Here is a 26,774-nt window from a genome sequence, read left to right on the forward strand (position 1 = left end):
CACTTGGGAACTCCAAGAGACTAAACAACCAACCAAAGAACATGCAAGGGCTAGACACAGGTGTCCCCCAAAATTCCACAACCCTGTGCATATATGAAGCAGATGTGTAGCTTAATCTTCACGTGGGTCACTCAACAAATGAAGCAGGGGCAAACCCTGACTCCACTGCTTGTCTGTAGATCCTCTTTCCCCTAATAGGGTGGTCTTGTTTGGACTTGGTGGGAGAGGATATATCTAGTCCTGTAGTGACTTAAGGTACCAGGGTAGGTTGGTTCCCCAGAAGGACCTCACCATTCTCAGGGGTGAAAAAGAGGAGAGAGAGTACTGTGGGGGAGTGATGAAAGGAGATGGGGGGGGCTGAAAATAAAGTGAATAAATTAAATAAATAAACAAACAAACAGAAAATTTAGAAGCACAAAAGAAACCACAGTAAAAGCAGAAAATGTTCTGCCTGTCAATTTCCCACATGCTCAGCAAACCTTGACAACATCATCATCATCATCATCACCTCATGATACTTTGCGCACTTTGGCATTGATATTTTATGGGTATGCATGTGAGGGGTATTCTTTGATTACCAAGTAGATAAGTGATGTCACTTCACTCCCTCTACCATGTGGCTAGAAGGGTATCACATTCGAGTTGACATGCTCACTGGCAAGCATTTTTACCCATTCAGACATCTTCTAAGTCCTTAACAAACTTTAATGGTAAGGACTTTTAACAATACATATGGAGAGAATAGTCAGTAACCATTGATATGTCTACTTTAAACCCAAGTCATTTGTGTTTTGTCCTAAGTATCTCACTTGATCTGTCTTTCAGATACCTTGTGAACCACAAAGAAACTGTGAGCCACAATCATAAACTTGATCCTAGTGACTCTCCTGAGGACACACACCTTCTCTGGAGCATCTCACACTGCCTATTGTGCTGTACCTGGTGGCCTTGCCTTAACCAGGCAGGGGTGTTCTTCTCAGGTTTCAGCAAGATGATGTAGCACTTGGGGATGAAGATGCCACCCAGAAGCCCAGCAGTGGAGGCCAGGATGGAAAAGATCTCTACAGCCACAGTGGACTTTCCCCGGGCACTATGGTACAGGGGAAGGAAGGCTGTCCAGACACTGCAGAAGAGCAGCATGCTGAAGGTGAGGAACTTGGTCTCATTGAAGACATCTGGAAGGCCCCTGGCTAGAAAAGCCACAGAGAAGGTACCCCCTGCCAGGAAACCCAAGAAACCCAGCACACAGAAGAAGTTGGCTCCAGAACCCTCATGGCATTGGATGACAGTGTGCCGGGGCTCTGAGATCATATCCCTGTCTGGGAATGGTGGAGAGGTAATCAACCATATCCCACAAAGAACAACCTGTATTAAGGAAGCAATGAGGACCACTGAGGTAGAAGCACCAGAGCTCAGGCATACCTGGATCCTGCTTCGTGGCCTGGTGACTCGGAAGGCCAAGACCACTGTTAGAGTCTTAGCCAGAACGGAGGAGACAGCCACTGTGAATACCACAGCAAAGATGGTCTGACGGAGGAGGCAGGTAGTAACAGTGGGTCTCCCAAGGAAGAGCAAGGCACACAGGGCACACAAAGAAAGAGAGATCAGGAGGAAGTAGCTGAGAGTTCTGTTGTTGGCCCTGACCACAGGTGTATCCCGGTGCTTCAGGAACACTCCAAGAACCAGGACAGCCAGACCAGCCAGCAAGAGTGCTACCAAAGCCAATATGAATCCCAGTGGTTCCTCAAAGGCCAAGAAGATCTCTGTCCTGGGCAGGCAATGGTCTCTGGTGTGGCTCGAGTACTGCTCCTTGGGGCACAGAAGGCATCTCTTCATGTCTATGGGAGACACAACGACACCATTTCTATAACACTATAGGAACTATACTAGCTCTGAAGGAAGGTATCTTAAACATTTCCTGCTCTTGCAGGCTTTCCATCAAGTAATATATTTATGAATTAATCTTGGTGAACAGGGTTAGAATAGGCAATACTAGTGGAAGAGACACAAAGAAAAAATATATACTCTATATCTGCTTTATGTGAGGGTTTTGTTTCTGTCTTAAAACAGTGTCTCCTGTAATTCAAGTTAGCCTTGAAGTAGCTGAGTGGCAGATTACCTAGAATTTCTTGATCTCCTTCCTCATCCCCTTAAATGTTGTGATTATAACACTGCACAACTATACCTAATGTATGTGAGTTTATGTGTGGGCATGTTTGTGTGTGCATACATGTATAAATATTAGGTGCACATACATATGGAGATCATATATTATCATCAGATATTGTTTCTAATCATTTCCCACACCTTATTTTTCTAACCAAATTTATCAGTATTTTATATAGAGCTTATATATTTATACATATTTGATATGTATATGTATGTATGGGGTCTCAAACATGCCATGGTGGGCACTTGGAGGTCAGGACTTTGGTTCTCTCCTTCCACCATGTGAGTCTCAGGAGCTCATCTCAGGTTGTGAACATTGACAGTGAGTGTTCAAACCCATTTTCCTAGTCTCGACAACTTATTCTTTTAAGATTTACTTTATTTTACTTTTTGAGTGTTCTGTCTGTACATATATATGGACATGATATGAATGTGTGGTATAAACAAAAATCAGAAGATGGCATCAGGTCCCCTGAAACTGGAGTTACACATGGATATGAGCCATCATGTGGGAGCTCCTAACTGAGAAACCATCTCTCCAGACCCTCTTTACCTTTGGTGTTGAGAAAGTCTACTGAACCTAGAAATTACTGAGTTGACTACACTGACCAGCAACAATCCACTTCAATTATGTGACCTTATTAGTGGCTGGAATTTACTCCAATAGTAAAAGGTCATATTAACAAATGTTTTAGACAGAGTTGTACCCAAAATGTTCATTTGTTAAAGTCCTGTCTATCAGTTTCTCAAAATGGAACTGTATTTCCCAGTAAGTAAACTAAAGATGAGGTAGTAAGCAGACACTCATCTATTCTAATTCTCTATAGCGACCTACTTCCCAGCCCATGATGAATCTTCCTGGTCCTTCTCTGCTTCCTCTCTTACACTCTCCAATTGCTTGGAAATGCCTGATGGATATCTGAAGTCCCAGCCTATTCTCTTCTGCTGTCTATAGGCTGAATCAGAGTTAATAGAATAGAATTGTTGCACATCATTGAGAAGGACATGATTGACTATGTTAGTGTCTAGACTACAACCAGATCGCTGGGCACAGCAATCAGCACCTGAGGACACAGTGCACAAAACCATCTCCAACATCTCCCATTAAAACACACATGAAAAAGAAATTGCCATGGCAAGGCTAAGATGGCAGATAATGGAACATGGGAATGGGAAGTAGGCAAGGCCAGCATTCTCATGTTAGAATAACTCAGAATCTACCCAGCTATAGTGACTAAAGCTTTTAATACACACAAAAGTCTCCATGTTGTTATTTAAATCAAGTGCTGAAATATGAAAGCACTAACTTTTACAATGTTTGCCAATGGACAACCCATTTGGCTGTGCAATTATGGATCATTTATTTGTCTTTCTCAATAAAGCACTTACCAAGGAATAAGTATAAGGGAATCATTCTCAATGGTGTTCCTACCTAAGTCCACAGGAAAGCAAAGACTGGTACACCTCAGTAGATGGGAGAGGTGGTATGACTGAGAATGGCCCCCATAGGCTCATATATTTGAATGTTTGGTTCCTACAGGGTGGACAGTTAGAGATGGATTGGGAGCTGTAGCCTTATTGGAGGAGGTGTGTCACAAGATATGGCCTCTGAGAGTTCAAAATCCAACACCAGGTCCACTCTCCACATTAACAACTGCATGCTGCCTGTGGATCAGAACTTAAGCACTCAGATACTGGTGTAACACCATGCCTGATTGCCTCCTGCCACATGTCCTGCCATTATGACCATGGACTCATCCTGTGAAACTCTAAGTAAGCCCCATTTCAATAAGTTTCTTTTAGAAACTGCCTAGGTCACATGGTGTCTCTTTACAACAGTAGAACAGTTACTAAGACATTGGTAACATACAGGAAGCTCACAGTGCCCTGTGAATCACTCAGATTCCAGTTCCATAAGTCCTTACCTCTTTGGTCTGTAAACTGTCCCTCAGGGCATGGACTGCAATCAAAACAGCAGTGGGGGGCTCCCAGTCGGGGTACCTGGCTGAACCCTGGAAGGCAGCTTTCACTGCAGATGGAGGTGGGCACCTAGTAACAAGGAGCATAGTTATTAGGGTTTGAAGCTCAAATGTTTACCAGTCTTTTGTGTAGGACCATTGGTGAGCAGATGGTGGGGTTTTGAAGAATGATGGATCTTGATGCATCTGTCCTAATCAATGGATCAATTCCTCAGTGGACTCCTAATTTCATGAACTATTTTGTAGACCAAGTGTGGTATGTGTTTCAGGGTCCAACTGTGATTTCATATCCTCTACTTCCTCCCTCTCGTGGGGTCTAGACACCACTGCACATCAGGCTGGAAGGATGAGACAGAGTCTATAATAGGTGGATGTAATTTTAATTTTTTTAATTTTATATTTAATTATGGGTTTTAAATATTTTAACCTTTCTTTTACTCCATTACCCACCAGAGGTAGTGGAAAAGAAAGGATATGAGGAAAGGGGGCCTATTTAGAAATGGAATGTTTGTTGTTTTGTTTTGTTTTGTTTTGTTTTTTAGTAACTTTCATCTGTGTTGTTTAGAAAACAGTTTAGTTTATAGGAGCCAGTAGTCTCAGCCCAATCCACTCATAAACATTTCATGGATAATTTAGTAGTCTAGTTTAGTAGAGTCAGGATAGAAAACACAAATCAGCAGTGGTGACACTATCTAGCAGAGATAGCCAGGCCTATGCCTCAGCATGAAAGAGTAGTAGGGACCCAGAGGAATGCCAGATGTTCTCAGCTGTGTCTCTGTCAATGCAGTGAATATCAGTGAAGACTCAAGACCAACAAGCATCGTATAGCTAGCTTTATATGTAAGTCTTGCTCACTCTCTGTTACTGTACATCAATTTTTTATGTGCCCTCTGAATATCACATCTTTCTCTGGTCTTTTCTTAGCACATGTTTTGTCTTAGCATGTGCATTTATGTAAACTGACATTATTCTGCCAATCAGCTCAAGTCCAAAAAAGCAGGAAGAAACTGCAACACACCACCAAAGATTTTTGGTGCATTTTTCTCTATGGAGTCTTAACATATGGAGCTCAACTACACAATGTAATGTGGAAAATATAAGTTTGTCATTAGCAAAGAATCCTTTATCATATGTCCTTTCACATGTTTGTTTTAGCAAAACATCTTTTCTCTTGTGTCTGTTTTAGCTAAACATTCCTTTATGAGCCTGTCTTACTTTTTTACCTGTGTCCACTTCAGGAAAACATTCTTTTATATGTTTGTCCCAATAAAACACATTTTAACACAACTGACTCTCAAAAGCTCCTTAAGTTTCCACTTCAGGTAAGTCTGCAGGATCATGTTTCAGCTGTATTGGAGGTGAGGGGATCTGAGGATCTTAGTATTACAGCTCTTATAGACAAAGGCCTTCACCGACTGTCTTCAATAAAACAGCTCTCTTAGACAATCTTAGCTTGTGCACATATTTTTATTGTGGGGACTTTTTATTCAGGATGAACCAGAATTTATATGGACTTTGAAGAGTAGGAAGGATTTTCAGGATAAATGAAAATTGTTGGCCGGAGCATCTTGGTTCCCGGATCCCTCCAAGACTAGTCTACGCAGGTGAGAGTGTGGACTACAGAAGCTAACAGTTTCTGGGACAGGCAGAAGCCACAAAGCTTCTGGGGCAGGCCCCATTTCGGGCTCCAGACATCCAGGCACCATCCCTGCCATAGGAGAGGTGTCCGCCCCGCTTGGGGAGCCATCTCTGGTTTGGGATCTCTCAGAGACTAGACTATGTAGGTCAGAGTGCCGACTAGAGAAGCTACACAGCTTTTGGGACAGGCAGAAGTGACACAGCTTCTGGGACAGGCCCTGTTTCAGGCCTTCGTTTTCTGCCAGGAGGCAGGTCCGAATGCCAGATATCTGTACACCTTCCATGCAAGAGGAGAGCTTGCCTGAAGAGAGTACTCTGACCACTGAAACTCAGAAGAGATCTTGTCTCCCAGGTCTGCTGATAGAGGCCAACAGAATCACAAGAGGAACAATCTCTAACCAGAGACAACTATAACAACTAACTCCAGAGATTACCATATGGCTAAAGACAAACATAAGAATCTTACTAACAGAAATCAAGACCACTCACCATCATCAGAACTCAGCACTCCCACCTCAGCCAGTCATGGATACTCAAACATACCCAAAAAGCTAGACTCGGATTTAAAAGCATATCTCATGATGATGGTAGAGGACATCAATAAGGACTTAAATGACTCATGTAAAGAAATACAGGAGAACACTACTAAAGAGGTACAAGTCCTTAAAGAAAAACAGGAAAACACAACCAAACAGGTGATGGAATTGAACAAAACCAATAAGACCTAAAAACGGAAGTAGACACAATGAAGAAACCCAAAGTGAGGCAACACTGGAGATAGAAACACTAGGAAGGAAATATGGAACCATATATGTGAACATCAGCAACAGAATACAGAACAGATGGAAGAGAGAAACTCGGGTGCAGAAGATTCCATAGAGAACAACAGCACAACAATCAAAGAAAATGCAAAATGCAAAAAGATCCTAACTCAAAACATCCAGGAAATCCAGGACACAATGAGAAGACCAAACCTATGGATAATAGGAGTAGATGAGAATGAAGATTTTCAACTTAAAGGGCCAGCAAATATCTTCAACAAAATTATAGAAGTAAACTTCCCAAACCTAAAGAAAGAGATGCCCATGAACATACAAGAAGCCTACAGAACTCCAAATAGACTGGACCAGAAAAGAAATGCCTCCTGACACATAATGATCAGAACAACAAATGCACTAAATAAATATAGAATATTAAAAGCAGTAAGGGAAAAGGGTCAAGTAACATATATAGGCAGGCCTATTAGAATTACACCAGAATTTTCACCAGAGACTATGAAAGCCAGAAGATCCTGGACAGATGTTATACAGACACTAAGAGAACACAAATTCCAGCCCAGGCTACTATACCCAGCCAAACTTTAACTTACCATAGATGGAAAACCCAAACTATTCCATGACAAAACCAAATTCACATAATATCTTTCCAGGAATCCAGCCCTTCAAAGGATAATAACAGAAAAAAAGAAAAAAAAAACATACAAGGACAGAAACTACACCCTAGAAAAAGCAAGAAAGTAATCCTTCAACAAACCTAAAAGAAGACAGCCACAAGAACAGAATGCCAACTCTAACAACAAAAATAATAGGAAGCAACTATTACTTTTCCTTAATATCTCTTAATATCAATGGACTCAATTCCCCAATAAAAAGACATAGACTAACAGACTGGCTTCGCAAACAGAACCCAACATTCTGCTGCTTACAGGAAACCCATCTCAGGGAAAAAGATAGACACTACCTCAGAGTAGAAGGTTGAAAACAATTTTCCGAGACAGCCAGCCACCTTCCTGGTGAGAGCACGGGGGTCTGCCCAGCCTGAGAGGTTTGTGTCACAGGCGCCGGCGGGAGCCTTCTTGGCTCCGGGACTCCACGGAGGGCAGGCTGCACGGGTGACCCTGTGGAATACAGAGGCCAGCCGTTTCTGGTACGGTCGAGAGTCGCAGAGCTTCTGGGGTGGCGCCATCTTCGGCTCCAGATGGCCGGCCACCTTCCTGGCGAGAGCCACAGAGCTTCTGAGGCGGCGACATCTTCGACTCCAGACAACCGGCCACCTTCCTGGCCAAAGCAACACAGCTTTTGGGAAAGATCCTGTTTTGGGCCTTCACCTTCAGCCAGAAGGAGGTCCAAACACCAGATAACTGTACACCTTCCCCGAAAGAGGAGAGCTTGCCTGCAGAGACTGCTCTGACCACTGAAACTCAGAGGAGAGAGCTTCTCTCCCACGCCTGCTGATTGAGGGTAACAAAATCTACAGAGGAACAATCTCTTAACAAAGACAACTATAACAACTAACTCCAGGGATTGCCAGATGGCGAAAGGTAAACGTAAGAATCCTACTAACAGAAACCAGGACCACTCACCATCATCAGAACCCAGAACAGCCACTTCGCCCAGTCCAGGACACCCTAACACACCTGAAAAGGTAGACCTGGATTTAAAAGCATGTCTCATGATGATGGTAGAGGACATAAAGAAGGAATTCAATAACTCACTTAAAGAGATACAGGAAAACACTGCTAAAGAGTTACAAGTCCTTAAAGAAAAACAGGAAAACACTGCTAAAGAGTTACAAGTCCTTAAAGAAAAACAGGAAAACACAACCAAAAAGGTAGAAATCCTTATAGAAAAACAGGAAAACACATCCAAACAGGTGATGGAAATGAACAAAACCATACTAGACCTAAAAAGGGAAGTAGACACAATAAAGAAAACCCAAAGTGAGGCAACACTGGAGATAGAAACCCTAGGAAAGAAATCTAGAAACATAGATGCCAGCATCAGCAACAGAATACAAGAGATGGAAGAGAGAATCTCAGGTGCAGAAGACACCATAGAGAACATCGGCACAACAATCAAAGAAAATGGAAAATGCAAAAAGATCCTAAATAAAAACATCCAGGAAATCCAGGACACAGTGAGAAGACCAAACCTACGGATAATAGGAGTGGATGAGAATGAAGATTTTCAACTCAAAGGACCAGCAAACATCTTCAACAAAATTATTGAAGAAAACTTCCCAAATATAAAGAAAGAGATGCCCATGAACATACAAGAAGCCTACAGAACTCCAAATAGACTGGACCAGAAAAGAAATTCCTCCCGACACATAATAATCAGAACATCAAATGCACTAAATAAAGATAGAATACTAAAAGCAGTAAGGGAAAAAGGTCAAGTAACATATAAAGGCAAGCCTATCAGAATTACACCAGATTTTTCAGCAGAGACTATGAAAGCCAGAGAAGCCTGGACAGATGTTATACAGACACTAAGAGAACACAAATGCCAGCCCAGGCTACTATACCCAGGCAAACTCTCAATTACCATAGATGGAGAAACCAAAGTTTTCCACAACAAAACTAAATTCACCCATTATCTCTCCACGAATCCAGCCCTTTAAAGGATAATAACAGAAAAAAAACAATACAAGGACGGGAACCACGCCCTGGAAAAAACAAGAAGATAATCCCTCAACAAACCTAAAAGAAGACAGCCACAAGAACAGAATGCCAACTTTAACAACAAAAATAACAGGAAGCAACAATTATTTTTCCTTAATATCTCTTAATATAAATGGACTCAATTCCCCAATAAAAAGACATAGACTAACAGACTGGCTACACAAACAGGACCCAACATTCTGCTGCTTACAGGAAACCCATCTCAGGGAAAAAGACAGACACTACCTCAGAGTGAAAGGCTGGAAAAGAATTTTCCAAGCAAATGGTCTGAAAAACAGGCTGGAGTGGCCATTCTAATATCGGATAAAATCGACTTCTAACCCAAAGTTATCAAAAAAGACAAGGAGGGACACTTCATACTCATCAAAGGTAAAATCCTCCAAGAGGAACTCTCAATTCTGAATATCTACGCTCCAAATGCAAGGGCAGCCACATTCATTAAAGACACTTTAGTAAAGCTCAAAGCACACATTGCACCTCACACAATAATAGTGGGAGACTTCAACACACCACTTTCATCAAGGGACAGATCGTGGAAACAGAAACTAAACAGGGACACAGTGAAACTAACAGAAGTTATTAAACAAATGGACCTGACAGATATCTACAGAATATTTTATCCTAAAACAAAAGGATATACCGTCTTCTCAGCACCTCATGGTACCTTCTCCAAAATTGACCATATAAGTGGTCACAAAATAGGCCTCAACAGATACAAAAATATTGAAATTGTCCCATGTATCCTATCAGACCACCATGGCCTAAGACTGATCTTCAATAACAACATAAATAATGGAAAGCCAACATTCACGTGGAAACTGAATAACACTCTTCTCAATGATACCTTGGTCAAGGAAGGAATAAAGAAAGAAATTAAAGACTTTTTAGAGTTTAATGAAAATGAAGCCACAACGTACCCAAACCTTTGGGACACAATGAAAGCATTTCTAAGAGGGAAACTCATAGCTCTGAGTGCCTCCATGAAGAAACGGGAGAGAGCACATACTAGCAGCTTGACAACACATCTAAAAGCTCTAGAAAAAAAAAGAAGCAAATTCACCCAAGAGGAGTAGACGGCAGGAAATAATCAAACTCAGGGGTGAATTTAACCAAGTGGAAACAAGAAGAACTATTCAAAGAATTAACCAAACGAGGAGTTGGTTCTTTGAGAAAATCAACAAGATAGATAAACCCTTAGCTAGACTCACTAAAGGGCAAAGGGACAAAATCCTAATCAACAAAATCAGAAATGAAAAGGGAGACATAACAACAGATCCTGAAGAAATCCAAAACACCATCAGATCCTTCTACAAAAGGCTATACTCAACAAAACTGGAAAACCTGGACGAAATGGACAAATTTCTGGACAGATACCAGGTACCAAAGTTGAATCAGGATCAAGTTGACCTTCTAAACAGTCCCATATCCCCTAAAGAAATAGAAGCAGTTATTATAGTCTCCCAGCCAAAGAAAGCCCAGGACCAGACAGGTTTAGTGCAGAGTTCTATCAGACCTTCAAAGAAGATCTAATTCCAGTTCTCACAAACTATTTCACAAGATAGAAGTAGAAGGTACTCTACCCAACTCATTTTATGAAGCCACTATTACTCTGATACCTAAACCACAGAAAGATCCAACAAAGATAGAGAACTTCAGACCATTTTCTCTCAAAAATCCTTAATAAAATTCTCGCTAACCGAATCCAAGAACACATTAAAGCAATCATCCATCCTGACCAAGTAGGTTTTATTCCAGGGATGCAGGGATGGTTTAATATACGAAAATCCATCAATGTAATCCATTATATAAACGAACTCAAAGACAAAAACCACATGATCATCTCGTTAGATGCAGAAAAAGCATTTGACAAGATCCAACACCCATTCATGATAAAAGTTTTGGAAAGATCAGGAATTCAAGGCCCATACCTAAACATAATAAAAGCAATCTACAGCAAACCAGTAGCCAACATCAAGGTAAATGGAGAGAAGCTGGAAGCAATCCCACTAAAATCAGGGACTAGACAAGGCTGCCCACTTTCACCCTACCTTTTCAACATAGTACTTGAAGTATTAGCCAGAGCAATTCGACAACAAAAGGAGATCAAGGGGATACAAATTGGAAAAGAGGAACTCAAAATATCACTTTTTGCAGATGATATGATAGTATATATAAGTGACCCTAAAAATTCCACCAGAGAACTCCTAAACCTGATAAACAGCTTCGGTGAAGTAGCTGGATATAAAATTAACTCAAACAAGTCAATGGCCTTTCTCTACACAAAGAATAAACAGGCTGAGAAAGAAATTAGGGAAACAACACCCTTCTCAATAGTCACAAATAATATAAAATATCTCGGCGTGACTCTAACTAAGGAAGTGAAAGATCTGTATGATAAAAACGTCAAGTCTCTGAAGAAAGAAATTAAAGAAGATCTCAGAAGATGGAAAGATCTCCCATGCTCATGGATTGGCAGGATCAACATTGTAAAAATGGCTATCTTGCCAAAAGCAATCTACAGATTCAATGCAATCCCCATCAAAATTCCAACACAATTCTTCAACGAATTAGGAGGAGCAATTTGCAAATTCATCTGGAATAACAAAAAACCTAGGATAGCAAAAACTCTTCTCAAGGATAAAAGAACCTCTGGTGGAATCACCATGCCTGACCTAAAACTTTACTACAGAGCAATTGTGATAAAAACTGCATGGTACTGGTATAGAGACAGACAAGTAGACCAATGGAATAGAATTGAAGACCCAGAAATGAACCCACACACCTATGTTCACTTGATCTTCTACAAGGGACATAAAACCATCCAGTGGAAGAAAGACAGCATTTTCAACAATTGGTGCTGGCACAACTGGTTGTTATCATGTAGAAGAATGCGAATCGATCCATACTTATCTCCTTGTACTAAGGTCAAATCTAAGTGGATCAAGGAACTTCACATAAAACCAGAGACACTGAAAGTTATAGAGGAGAAAGTGGGGAAAAGCCTTGAAGATATGGGCACAGGGGAAAAATTCCTGAACAGAACAGCAATGGTTTGTGCTGTAAGATCGAGATTTGACAAATGGGACCTAATGAAACTCCAAAGTTTCTGCAAGGCAAAAGACACCGTCAATAAGACAAAAAGACCACCAACAGATTGGGAAAGGATCTTTACCTATCCTAAATCAGATAGGGGACTAATATCCAACATATATAAAGAACTCAAGAATGTGGACTACAGAAAATCAAATAACCCCATTAAAAAATGGGGCTCAGAACTGAACAAAGAATTCTCACCTGAGGAATACCGAATGGCAGAGAAGCACTTGAAAAAATGTTCAACATCCTTAATCATCAGGGAAATGCAAATCAAAACAACCCTGAGATTCCACCTCACACCAGTCAGAATGGCTAAGATCAAAAATTCAGGTGACAGCAGATGCTGGTGTGGATGTGGAGAAAGAGGAACACTCCTCCATTGTTGGTGGGATTGCAGGCTTGTACAACCACTCTGGAAATCAGTCTGGCGGTTCCTCAGACAATTGGACATAGTACTACCTGAGGATCCAGAAATACCTCTCCTGGGCATTTATCCAGAAGATGCCCCAACTGGTAAGAAGACACATGCTCCACTATGTTCATAGCAGCCTTATTTATAATAGCCAGAAGCTGGAAGGAACCCAGATGCCCCTCAACAGAGGAATGGATACAGAAAATGTGGTACATCTACACAATGGAGTACTACTCAGCTATTAAAAACAATGAATTTATGAAATTCCTAGCCAAATGGATGGACCTGGAGAGCATCATCCTGAGTGAGGTAACACATTCACAAAGGAACTCACACAATATGTACTCACTGATAAGTGGATATTAGCCCCAAACCTAGGATTCCCAAGATATAAGGTACAACTTGCTAAACACATGAAACTCAAGAAGAATGAAGACTGAAGTGTGGACACTATGCCCCTCCTTAGAATTGGGAACAAAACACCCATGGAAGGAGTTACAGAGACAAAGTTTGGAGCTGAGATGAAAGGATGGACCAAATAGAGACTGCCATATCCAGGGATCCACCCCATAATCAGCATCCAAACACTGACACCATTGCATACCCTAGCAAGATTTTATTGAAAGGACCCAGATGTAGCTATCTCTTGTGAGACTATGCCGGGGCCTAGCAAACACAGAAGTGGATGCTCACAGACTGCAAATGGATGGATCACAGGGCTCCCAATGGAGGAGCTAGAGAAAGAACCCAAGGAGCTAAAGGGATCTGCAACCCTATAGGTGGAACAACATTATGAACTAACCAGTACCCTGGAGCTCTTGACTCTAGCTGCATATGTATCAAAAGATGGCCTAATCGGCCATCACTGGAAAGAGAGGCCCATTGGGCACGCAAACTTTGTATGCCCCAGTACAGGGGAACGCCAGGGCCAAAAAGGGGGAGTGGTTGGGTAGGGGAGTGGGGGTGGGTGGGTATGGGGGAATTTTGGTATAGCATTGGAAATGTAAATGAGCTAAATACCTGATAAAAAATGAAAAAAAAAAAATGGGGCTCAGAACTGAACAAAGAATTCTCACCTGAGGAATACCGAATGGCAGAGAAGCACCTGAAAAAATGTTCAACATCCTTAATCATCAGGGAAATGCAAATCAAAACAACCCTGAGATTCCACCTCACATCAGTCAGAATGGCTAAGATCAAAAATTCAGGTGACAGCAGATGCTGGCGTGGATGTGGAGAAAGAGGAACACTCCTCCATTGTTGGTGGGATTGCAGGCTTGTACAACCACTCTGGAAATCAGTCTGGCGGTTCCTCAGAAAACTGGATATAGTACTACCGGAGGATCCAGCAATACCTCTCCTGGGCATATATCCAGAAGATGCCCCAACTGATAAGAAGGACACATGCTCCACTATGTTCATAGCAGCCTTATTTATAATAGCCAGAAGCTGGAAGGAACCCAGATGCCCCTCAACAGAGGAATGGATACAGAAAATGTGGTACATCTACACAATGGAGTACTACTCAGCTATTAAAAACAATGAATTTATGAAATTCCTAGCCAAATGGATGGACCTGGAGGGCATCATCCTGAGTGAGGTAACACATTCACAAAGGAACTCACACAATATGTACTCACTGATAAGTGGATATTAGCCCAAAACCTAGGATATCCAAGATATAAGATACAATTTCCTAAACACATGAAACTCAAGAAAAATGAAGTCCGAAGTGTGGACACTATGCCCCTCCTTAGAAGTGGGAACAAAACACCCTTAGAAGGAGGTACAGAGACAAAGTTTGGAGCTGAGATAAAAAGATGGACCATGTAGAGACTGCCATATCCGGGGATCCATCCCATAATCAGCTTCCAAATGCTGACACCATTGCATACACTAGCAAGATTATGCTGAAAGGACCCTGATATAGCTGTCTCTTGTCAGAGTATGCCTGGGCCTAGCAAACATAGAAGTGGATGCTCACAGTCGGCTATTGGATGGATCACATGGCCCCCAATGAAGGAGCTAGAGAAAGTACCCAAGAAGCTAAAGGGATCTGCAACCCTATAGGTGGAACAACATTATAAACTAACCAGTACCCTGGAGCTCTTGACTCTAGCTGCATATGTATCAAAAGATGGCCCAGGCGGCCATCACTGGAAAGAGAGGCCCATTGGACACGCAAACTTTATATGCCCCAGTACAGGGGAACGCCAGGGCCAAAAAAGGGGAGTGGGTGGGTAGGGGAGTGGGGGTGGGTGGCTATGGGGGACTTTTGGTATAGCATTGGAAATGTAAATGAGCTAAATACCTAATAAAAATGGAAAAAAAGAAAAGAAAACAATTTTCCAAGCAAATGGTCTGAAGAAACAAGTGGGAGTAGCCATTCTAATATCGAATAAAATCGACTTCCACCCCAAAGTTATCAAAAAAGACAAGGAGAGACACTTCATACTCATCAAAGGCAAAATCCTCCAAGAGGAACTATCAATTCTGAATATCTATGCTCCAAATGCAAGGGCAGCCACATTCATTAAAGATACTTTAGTAAAGCTCAAAGCACACATTGCACCTCACACAATAATAGTGGGAGACTTCAACATACCACTTTCATCAATGGACAGATCATGGAAACAGAAACTAAACAGGGACAGAGTGAAACTAACAGAAGTTATGAAACAAATGGACTTAACAGATATCTACAGAACATTTTATCCTAAAACAAAAGGATATACCTTTTGTTGAGCATGGGAGATCGTTTCATCTTCTGAGATCTTCTTTAATTTCTTTCTTCAGAGACTTGAAGTTCTTATCATACAGATCTTTCACTTCCTTAGTTAGAGTCATGCCAAGGTATTTTATATTGTTTGTGACTATTGAGAAGGGTGTTGTTTCCCTAATTTCTTCCTCAGCCTGTTTATCCTTTGTGTACAGGAAGGCCATTGACTTATTAAAAAGAATGAATTCATGAAATTCCTAGGCAAATGGATGGACCTGGAGGGCATTATCCTGAGTGAGGTAACCCAATCACAAAGGAACTCACACAATATGTATTCACTGATAAGTGGATATTAGCCCAGAAACTTAGGATACACAAGATATAAGATACAATTTGCTAAACCCATGAAACTCAAGAAGAATGAAGACCAAAGTGTCGACACTTTGCCCCTTCTTAGAATTGGGAACAAAACACCCAGGGAAGGAGTTACAGAGACAAAGTTTCGAACTGTGACAAAAGGATGGACCATCTAAAGCCTGCCATATCAAAGGGTTCCATCCCATAATCAGCTTCCAAATGCTGACACCATTGCATACTCTAGCAAGATTTTGCTCAAAGGACCCAGATATAACTGTCTCTTGTGAGACTATGCTGGGGCCTAGCAAACACAGAAGTGGTTGCTCACAGTCAGCTATTGGATGGATCACAGGGCCCCCAATGGAGGAGCTAGAGAAAGTACCCAAGGAGCTAAAGGAAACTGCAACCCTATAGATGGAACAACAATATAAAATAACCAGTACCCCCCCCCTCGGAGCTTGTATCTCTAGCTGAATATGTATCAGAAGATGGCCTAGACGGCCATCAGTGGAAAGAGAGGCCCATTGGTCTTGCAAACTTTATATGCCTCAGTACAGAGGAACACCAGGGCCAAGAAGTGGGAGTGGGGGTGTAGGGGAGTGGGGGTGTAGGGTATGGGGGACTTTTGGGGGAGCATTGTAAATGTAAATGAAGAAATTACCTAATTAAAATAAAATTTTAAAAAAAGAAAGAAAATTGTTTCCTAGGGTTTAAAGTTCTGTGGATGGCATGTCTGTAATGAGAGGCATTCCAGGAATCCCAGGTACTTGCTGAGTGGATTTTTATCAGGGAGAGAAGGAAGTTTGTAGATCTGCCAAGGACTACTCATCCTTCCCCAGGTAGAGGATGTTGAAAGTCAGGATCCCCAGACAACATCACAGAAGGGGAAGCCCTGCTAGTAGAGGAATCCTTCATTTTATGCCAAGGTCAGAGGAGCTATCCAGTCATCATAGACTGCAACATTAATTAGCAGGGCTCCCCATAGGAAGAGAAAATGAGACATGGGACCTAATTGGAGGAAGCTAGGCATTGGTAAGATGTAATATGTTAGCCTATCTAATCTATCTATAGTGCCAACTCCCACTCACTGGTCCCCATGAATTGGGAACCTCTTCCAACACACATGCCTGCTGCCAAGACATTGCCTCAACCACACACACCCAAAGCAAAGGACCTATCAAGCCTTGGACCTCTCATACCATGACTCAATTAAAGCCTTTCCTCACTTTACACTGTTTTTCAGGTATTTGTCATGGATGGGGCAATGTATCACAGCAAGTAACCTAAGAGTGTCTGCTGAGTCTACTTCCTAGGTGGCACATGGGAAGGGGTTGGCTTAGTGAGTCACTATCTTCCTCTTCACAGAGCAGTTCCTGAACACAGACAATGATAATACAAAAAAAAAAAAAAAGCAGATGCTATTTGGGGACTCTAGTATGTCCTTTTCTCTCGTTTTCCACACATGTATGGTATTAATATGTGTATGTGTGTTTTTGCAGCTACATGGGATTATGTGCATGTATGCATAGGTCAGTGGAGGCCCTACGTTAATGTTGGGACTCATCCTTCATTGATTTTTCCACTATGCACATTGAGGCTCAAAGTAAAACCCAGAGATAAATGTTATGGTGAGTCTTACTAGTTAGCTTTTTGGGCATCTCCTTGTCTCCACTTTCCAGGAATGGAATTACAGGTAGACCATATTGCCCAGTTAGCATGTATAAGCGTTCTGGAGATCCAGGGTCTGGACTTTGTGCTTGCATAGCAAGCCACTGAGACATCTCTCCAACCCCAGCTCTGATGTACATTTTTGCTGGTCAATCAGTATCATTCAGAGGAAAGAGCATAATCTGTTCAAATACACCGGCCTAGTCCAGACCAACACTGAATTCATGTACAGGTGGACATGAGGAACCCCAGATTTGGAATTTCCTAGAAACTTGGAACCACTAGAACAACAGTTATCTCTGCATTTAGAGAACTCACTTGGAGATCCTGCTTCAACTGGACCATCATTTTGTTTCCTGAAGAGGCTTGAGGGTCTATCAAGCCTACATGCACCAAGTGGAATACACCTGCAGGAGTCTTCTTCCCTTGGAAAATGTCAAATTGTGTCACCAAATCTCCATTGGCATCAAACATAATCTTATTTCCATCAGAAGTCTTGAAGTACACATTTCTGAGGTTATGAAGCAGCTAGGGAAGGAAGAGACATATTGAACACTGGACAGGGTCTGTCCAAGGACTACAGCAAATAGCCTCAGCAGTAATCCACTAGGCATATGACAGCTTAAGGTTCTATGATATTTTCAGGAACTCACAAAAAATGTGCTAGTTTTACTAAATTAATAATTAATAATTGATTCATTTCACATTTAAACATATTACACTGTGAGAGAGACAGAGAGAGAGAGAGAGAATCTCAAACTATGTCACACACATTGGAGATTTTAGAGACACCCTTGGCAATGTTGTATTCCACTGCCCTGTGATACACAGGAATTGAATTTATGCTTGGGGCCAAGTGCCTCTACCCACTGAGACATCTCACCAACCTTAAAATTAAACCCAAAACATCACAATGTGATGCTTGCTCCAAGGTCTCATTTGGATATGCATTACTATCTTAAACTTCCCATCATACTTGTTAGACTCCAAACCCTAGCAAGCCTTCCACAAACAGGCCCCAGCCCACCTAAGCCTCCCAATCACTCTGACACATCTATCACACTCCTTCAGCCCCACACTGTGGTTCATCTTATTTGTCTCCATTCTAGGGTGTTGGCACATGTTGTCCCTACCATCTGTAATCCTATCACATTTTCCCATAATGAGACTTCTTTTCCTTGATTCAGACCTCAGGTATTTCCGGACAGACAGAACTTCTCAGGCCTTACTCATCCTTTTACTTGCTCATCACCCCTTCACTTACTTTACATCTTCATCCTAGATTACACACGGTTATTATTATTACACCACGCTCATATATGGGTATTTGGTGATAGTATGTTGTTGTGTCATCCAGGTCGGCCTGGAAGTCGATTCTCTTGCCTCAATCTCCTGTGTACTGAGATGACAGGCATGAGTCATCGAGCCGGACCTCCTGTAATTTCTAATCTGTCCATCTTGGCCAAAAAGACAACAACTATCACTGTTCTTCTGGGTAAAAAGTATATTCACCAAGCACAGAGTATAGACTCAGATAATCTCACTAAAGGTTATGAAAAACAGATAACCCCTCCTTAGGCACACCCTCAGTTTATCTCATCAGTGAGCAGTATGTCTTCCAAGGATCATCTTGAAGATCTGGGACTATGCTTCACTGAGTGGATTGGAAAACACATATATGAGAGAGAGAGACAGAGACAGAGACAGAGACAGAGACAGAGAGACAGACAGAGAGAGATACTAGGAGAAAATGCCCAAAATGTATTTAAAGTGTATAAAATTATAAAATAATAGTATAAATAGAAAATAAGTTAAGAACATGGGAGTTGACTTAAGTCATTAAAATCCTTGCCACATAAGCTTCAGGATAGAACTTTAAATACCCAGAACCCTCCTAAATGTTGGGTGCATGTGACAATCCCTCTGTAACTACAGCTTCAAAGGGTAGAAACAGGAAATACCCAGAGCAAGCAGATTAGCAGAACTAGCCATATCAACAAGGTCTGGGTTTGAATGAGAGACCATCCCCAAAGAATAAGATAGAAAGTGATTGAAGAGTAATTTCTTACACCATCCTCAGAACTTCCCACATGTATGTACAGACCTATACATACCGGCCACGTGGGCCTGCATGCCTACATACATATGTATGCCCACACACAATATATATATATATTATATATATAATTTTATATCTTTTTAAATTCTGACTTTCAGAATGTCTGCACTAAAAGCATCCACTGTATATCTAAGCTCAAATTTAGGACAATAAAAAGTTTACTATTATATGAAAATTAAATTGTACTAGGCATCTTGTACTTGTACAAAAGCATCTCTGCAGGGACTGGATTCATCTGCGATCACACAGATATCATGGACTCCTCCAATGCAGCTTCATTTGCAAATGCCTCTCATTTGCAAAGATGGGACTTTCTCACTGAAGCATACCAAATCTGCAGCACTTCCATAGCCTAGCAAAACCATTATGCCTGTTCCCCAACCATCTCTGAAGCATCCACTCCACACATGTCTCTCTTACCTGCCAGGAATGGAAGTTGTGAGAGTTTGTACCTTTCCTCTCCTGGTGCTCACAGGCTAGCATATTGTGCAGAGCATGGGCAATGCTGTAGACAGCTGTGTAAGCAGCATCAATTCTACTCACTTCTGGAAAGGGATGTGGCTTGTTTTTCAGACTCTCATTTCCTGTGCAGAACTGGACACCCTCTGTCACTGTGCTGTTTTGGTAGGGCCATGTACAATCAAAGGTGAACTCCCAGAACTTCTTTATAAACATGTCTTCTGGGGTCTGGCTGGGGCGCAGGTGAGCAAGGAACTCAGGGAAGCCAATAGCCCTGCTGCTGTGATACAGAAGGCCAAATGTGCCTTGCAACACCTGGGAAATGCCTGGTATGGTCAGGGCAAGTGCCATGTGCAGAGTGTCCATGCTGACCCACACCTGTCCTGAGACAGGGACAGCCAGTAAGCCATGTAGGATGAGCTGGAAATTTGAATTGCTTAAGAAAACCAAAACAACTCTGGCTGTACATTTCTGCATCTTCTGGACAGTCTCTTCAATCTTCCCAAAGGACTGATGGGAAGGGACGTGAAGGTGATACTCAATGCACACACCAGCTGGGGTCAACATCTGTGTGGCCAGAGAGCTGGCCTGCTGCCCAAAGTCATCATCATGGGCAAGAATGATCACCCAGGACCATTGAAAGTGAATTACCAGCTGGGTAACTGCATGGGAGCATGTTAGGTCACTAGTCAGGGTCCGAATGAAGGATGGAAACTGGATCTTGTCACTCAGACTGGGTAGTGAAGATGAGTAACTGACCTGTCAAGGAAGAGCCAGGCAATATGAGAGTAGATGAGATCCAGGACTCAGGAGCAAGCTAAAGGTCTGATTTGAATGTCAGAAGGATGGGGCTGGGAGAGATATCTCAGCAGTTCCAGCCCTTGCTCATCTTGTAGAGGACCCAAGTCCTATTCCAGGCTCCCACATCTGGTGGCTCACAACTACCTGTAACTCCAGCCCCAGGAAATCTGACTCCTGCTTCTGGCTTCCTCTCATGCCTGTTGCATAGACATGTATACACATACACATAAATTCATGTTAAGCTCTGAAACATAAAGATTCGCCTGAAAGGACTTGAACATCATGCTCTGGCAATTGTGCTGGTTCTAAGCAGCTGTGTGCCCTTCACAGCTTCCCAATCACTGCAGACAGCTCTGTGGCCTCTGGAAGGAAACCCACAACCATGTCTTAACTGGTTTACATCTCAGTGTCTGTCCTTCCCACTGCCCATTCCTACATTTGTTTCAACTAGGCTTGGTGTGACTCTAATGTTTGCACACAGCTGTTAGGGTGTTCTTTTTAAAATTCATGTGGGGGAGTGGGTTTGGGGAGGTGTGTATCCATCTGTCTGCCTGTCTATCCATCTGCCTGTCTGGAATAATGCATGTGTAGAGGTCAGAAGACAAATTGTGGGGGCTGGTTTTCTTCTTCCTCCTGGTGCGTTCCAGAGGCTCAAACTCAGATCATCAGGCTTCTCAGCAAGCGCCTTTACCCAATGAGCCACCTTGCTGTCCCTGGTAAAACAAAACCAATATGTTATGAGCTCTTATCAGACCACCTTTGTGTGCTTTTCCAGATTTGAGAGAAAATGGGAATCTGATTTGTCAATTTATCGAGAAAGAGATTGCACCATGATTTCAAAAGAGATAGTTCTTAGAGGTGTGACAAGTGGGATTCTGTGTTGCAGTTTGCTTTGGTTTGGTTTGGTTTTAAAAGCTAAAGAATTGGGCTGCTCAGCCTCAGCATATGAATGGAAAAATCTGCCACTACAAAATGTGTGAACTTTATATTTTCCTAACACAAAGCATCTGGTTGGACCTAGCATCTGGTTGCCTCATGTGTAGGGATTAGGCTCAATAGAATTGAAGCAGGTGGTCTTTCCAGGCTGTGCAACAAAACAGAAGATATTCACTTATGTTTGGATTGCAGAAAAACAATGATCATTTTTATGTACAAATATGTCCCATGAAGCACACATTACTAATTGGAAACAGAATATTTTTAAACAGAAATATTGGGACAAACTTAAAGTAAAAACAATTCATTGTTTCTCAGAAGCTCAAATTTTTATGACTATCAATATATTGCTGTTTTCCCTGTATGCATGATTGTGTACACATATGTTTCTGCTGCTCTTGGAGGACAGAAGAGGGAGTCACATTATTGGAAATGGAGTTACAGTTTGGACATAAGCCACTTGCAGTCAGTGCTCTTCCCCTCTGAGCCATCTCTCCTGTCCCTGAAATTAAAATTTAACTGAGGGCAGCGACATCCGCGGCGGTGGCGGTGGCAGTGGCGGTGGCGGTTGCAGCTCGGAGCTGTTGAGATGCCTCTGCGTCAGCTGGTAGCATAGGTGGCCGGCGTGGACGTGAGCAGGAGCGGCCAGCACGCCCCGCAGCCCCAGCGCCACCAAGATGAAAGGTTATCCTCATTGGCCAGCTCGAGTAGATGAAGTTCCTGATGGAGCTGTAAAACCACCCACAAACTACCCCTTTTCTCTTTTGGAACCCATGAGACTGCTTTTTTAGGACCAAAGGACATATTTCCTTATTCAGAAAATAAGGAAAAGTATGGCAAACCAAATAAACGAAAAGGTTTTAATGAAGGATTGTGGGAGATAGATAACAATCCGAAAGTAAAATTTTCAAGTCAACAGGTATCAGCTAAACAATCAAATGCATCATCTGATGTTGAAGTGGAAGAAAAAGAAATTAGTGTTTCAAAGGAAGACACTGATCAGGAAGAAAAAGCCAGCAATGAGGATGTGACTACAGCAGTTGACATAACCACTCCAAAAGCTGCCAGACGAGGAAGAAAGAGAAAGGCTGAAAAACAAGTAGACACTGAAGAGGCGGGAATGGTGGCTGCAGCAACCACTTCTAATGTGAAAGCAAGTCCTAAGAGAGGACGCCCAGCACCTACTGAAGTCAAGATTCCCAAACCAAGAGGCAGACCTAAAGTGGTAAAGCAGCCTTGTCCTTCAGACGGTGACATAGTTATTGATGAAGATAAAAGTAAAAAAAAAGGGGGGGGGCAGAGGAGAAACAACCTAAAAAGCAGCTTTAAAAAGAGAAAGAAGGCTAAAAGGAAGAAGAGCAACCAAGAAAAGAACCAGATAAGAAAGAAGGGAAGAAAGAAGTTGAATCTAAACTGATAATTTTAGCTAAACCAGGGGTTACATCAACCTCTGATTCAGTAGACGAAAATGATCAAGAGGGTGAAAAGAAGAGAAAGGGTGGAAGGAACTTCCAGGCTGCTCACGGGAGGAACATGCTAAAAGGCCAACATGAGAAAGAAGCTGGAGATCGGAAACGCAAAGCAGGAGGAACAAATGGAAACTGAGCAGCAGAATAAAGATGAAGGAAAGAAACCAGAAGTTAAGAAAGTGGAGAAGAAGCGAGAAACATCAATGGATTCTCGACTTCAAAGGATACATGCTGAAATTAAAAATTCACTCAAAATTGATAATCTAGATGTGAACAGATGCATAGAGGCACTAGGTGAACTTGCTTTACTTCAGGTAACAATGCAACAAGGTCAGAAACACACAGAGATGATCACAACCCTGAAGAAAATACAGCAGTTCAAAGTCAGTCAAGTTATCATGGAAAAGTCTACAATGTTATATAACAAGTTTAAGAATATGTTTTCGGTTGGTGAAGGAGATTCAGACATCACCCAAGTGCTGAACAAATCTCTTGCTGAACAGAGACAGCATGAGGAAGCAAATAAAACCAAAGACCAGGGGAAGAAAGGGCCAAACAAAAAGCTAGAGAAGGAACACACAGGTACGAAGAGCCTAAATGGCAGATCTGATGCTCAAGAGAGTAACCATCCACAGCATAATGGTGACAGTAACGAAGACAGCAAAGACAGCCACGAGGCCAGCAGTAAGACAAAGCCACCTGGAGAAGAGAGAGAGGCTGAAATATCTCTGAAAGAGTCTACACTAGATCACTAGGTCAGCAAACTTCAGATGTAAAGGGTGTGAGAAGTCTGTCATGAGTGACTTCGTTTGAAATACTTAGGCTGCTGAAAGGTTTAAAGTTTTACAGGCATAAGTTTTGATGTTTAAGTAGTTGGGGGAAAAGAAAAACCCTTTATATTTGTGTAAAAGTCAATTATTCCTAATTTTCCGTGTGCAGTATTAACAGCTCCGTCGTTTAGTTTAAGAGTAAGGGAAACCTACTTAGAAAGGTCAAGCTGCTTTACAGACATGATTGTAGTGTATTTTCAGTTAGGGTGTATGTTAATGTGTAATTGGTAGTAGGGCAGTTATATTTTAAAACTGCTGCTTGTGTAAATCTTTCCCAAATACCGTGGGTTTTGTGCATAGTTTTTACAGATAGGGATTTAGCAGACTGTCTTTTCACTGTTGTGGGGTTTTTAGAAGTTGAGCTTTTTTATGGCTGATAAAGTGAATGTTACTCCTAAGTGCTCACTTCTTTTATCAGAAGTGACCCTCAGTCCATTGTGCTACGTTAGCTTGCCTCTTTGTAATAATGCGTAGTCTGTATGACAACTAGATAGCCACCAGGTTGTTATAGAAGGCACAAATTTGTTTACTTTCCAAAGTAATTTAGTTTTAGGACTGGGATTTCAGTGGCATTAGAACTAAAGAGAACAGACTGGCATATACATATAGAAAGTCCATCTACAATCCTTTATAGCTACATAATCACAAAAAGCTAAAACTAGTTTGTTTTTAATCTTACACTTACTAAGAAGGTCACTCATTAAGGTGTGTGTTTTCTTTTTTTAATTAGAATCAATCCATGATGCTTATAAATGATAAATGATAAAGACACTAACTTAATTGAAAACATGGCCATATTGGAATGGGATTTTTAGTTTCTCTATCAGACATATCAGAGGATACAGAAAAAAAAAATCAGTTGCTCCAAGGTAGTAACCAGATAATCCACACACGCAAACATGAACTATCACTCTGTTAAGTTTAGGGAGAACATTTCACAGGTGTTCTGAGCAATCAGGTCAGGTGTCGGGTTTTATTAGGTGGGAAAGTCCATCCTTATGCTTTGAAATTCCATTGGAAAGTGACTTAATACCAGCGTTTTTGTGCAATGTGATTAAATATGTTGATTTCTCAAATAACTATTTTCATCTATGTAAAAATTACTTCATAATTGGACTTTTACAACTTAACTACTATTGTGAGCAAGCGCTGTACACTATATATACACCAGTCTTCTGCTTTGTCCTTAGTACATTTTTAACTTGGACAAAAATTATTCTAGTTAAGCCATAAGTGTCTTTAAAAGTTTTTTTCTACCAAAAAAAAAACTTAACTGAGTCTTATCATGCAGTCATACAAGTTGGAAAACAAGTTCTTTTAAATAATAAAAAAGACATTTCCTCAGTTTTCTGGTATACTGCATAGGGATAATGTTTCTCTCTAAATTGTTGATACATAGAAGAGAGAACCATGTTAAACATGGAGAATATTTCAGGGAAGCTGGCTCCTCAGCAGCTGCTCACTGCTGTGACGATCACCATCACCATTAAGAGACTGCACCACATTCACTAAAGAATAAGGTGTTGTGCAACTCACCTGGGGAAACTTGTACAGCCCCAGAAGTCTGGCCATGGAGACAGACAGGGAAGACCGTGTGTCCCCAACCAAGGCAGCCTGAGGAGAGCCATGCTGGCATGTGTAGTTGGGGATGGGCTCCTCCTGCCCTGTGAGAAAGCCCATTGTCTCATAGAGCGCTCCATGCACTGAGTCTCCAGAGTTTCGAATGGAGAAGCCCAGTGTCAAATTGGGCAACAAGTGAGCACTCCTATTAATCTCCTCAATGGCAAAGACGAAACTCTGGGCTACCCGGTAGCTCCACATGGAGGCACTGAGGGAAAGAGAAGGCCACATTTATCACTCGTTATGTGGTAAATGGAACAAGAATGAACACTGTGACTCAAGTGATCTGAGTAAAAATGTACATCTCCTCAAACGCTTGTGCAGAGATGTGCACAGGAGAACATTCCAGAGGAGTCAAAGGGGTGCCAGAGGGAAGGCAGAGACAGTAACCAAAGAGAGAGTTTCAGAAGACAGGAAGGACATTTGAAGATCTATTTTATAAACTGGAATTGGTGGCCCACTTGTTTAATCCACCACTTAAAAGACGGAGGTAGGCAGACAGAGGTTTAAAAAACTAATAAAAAATTAAAACATACATACAACCAACACCAAAATTACTCAACAAGTCACATGTATATATTTGTTTATATATTTATTCACATATATTTATTCAACAATAATAATTAAAGAATAAAAGGCCATGTTTAAAAGAGAGGGTGCATATTGGAGGTGTTTAAGGAAGGAGAGAAGGAAGTATATATGGGAGGATGTTTGAGACAGAATCTCTCTATATAGCCTTCAATGATCTGAAACTAGGATATATATTGACCTCAGCTACTTGAATGCTGGAATTAAAGACAAGTGCCACCATATCCAACTGATGTTACATTTTAGTTAAAGTTTTTTTAATGTACCTTTGTTATGTATTGAATAGAGTAGATTTGTTTTGTTTTGAGTCTGAGTCTCCATATCACTCAGTATGACCTCAAATACACTATATGGCCAAGAATGACCTCGAACTTCTTTTAAGTATATATGGATATGCATGCATGTATAAGCTAGAGGTTAACTTCTAGTACCTTCTTCAACCATGCTGAGT

The 26,774-nt window shown here is 41.6% G+C and overlaps 1 protein-coding gene and 1 pseudogene across 1 annotated transcript; one reads left to right on the forward strand and one right to left on the reverse strand.

Moving 5' to 3' along the window:
* Positions 1-861: 861 nt before the first annotated feature.
* On the reverse strand, positions 862-25,936 carry Vmn2r53 (vomeronasal 2, receptor 53). Its single transcript, NM_001104644.1, has 5 exons — positions 25,652-25,936; positions 20,041-20,838; positions 17,793-18,029; positions 4,095-4,218; positions 862-1,838 (listed from the first exon to the last, which is right to left on the reverse strand). Exons 1-5 carry the CDS (start codon positions 25,934-25,936, stop codon positions 862-864), a joined length of 2,421 nt encoding a protein of 806 aa, NP_001098114.1.
* On the forward strand, positions 22,344-23,487 carry Gm15773 (predicted gene 15773; annotated as a pseudogene).
* Positions 25,937-26,774: the final 838 nt, after the last annotated feature.

The sequence above is a fragment of the Mus musculus genome, chromosome 7 (genome assembly GCF_000001635.26).
Source record: "Mus musculus strain C57BL/6J chromosome 7, GRCm38.p6 C57BL/6J".
Taxonomy (NCBI): Eukaryota; Metazoa; Chordata; class Mammalia; order Rodentia; family Muridae; genus Mus; species Mus musculus.

Coding starts and splice junctions, on each gene's coding strand:
- Vmn2r53 (NM_001104644.1), bottom strand. CDS start 25,936: ATGTGGAGCTACCGGGTAGCCCAGAGTTTCGTCTTTGCCATTGAGGAG. Junction 20,839..25,651: donor GGCTGTACAAGTTTCCCCAG/GTGAGTTGCACA, acceptor CTTCCTTGACAG/GTCAGTTACTCATCTTCACT. Junction 4,219..17,792: donor CTCTAAATGCAGAGATAACT/GTTGTTCTAGTG, acceptor CCTTGTTACTAG/GTGCCCACCTCCATCTGCAG.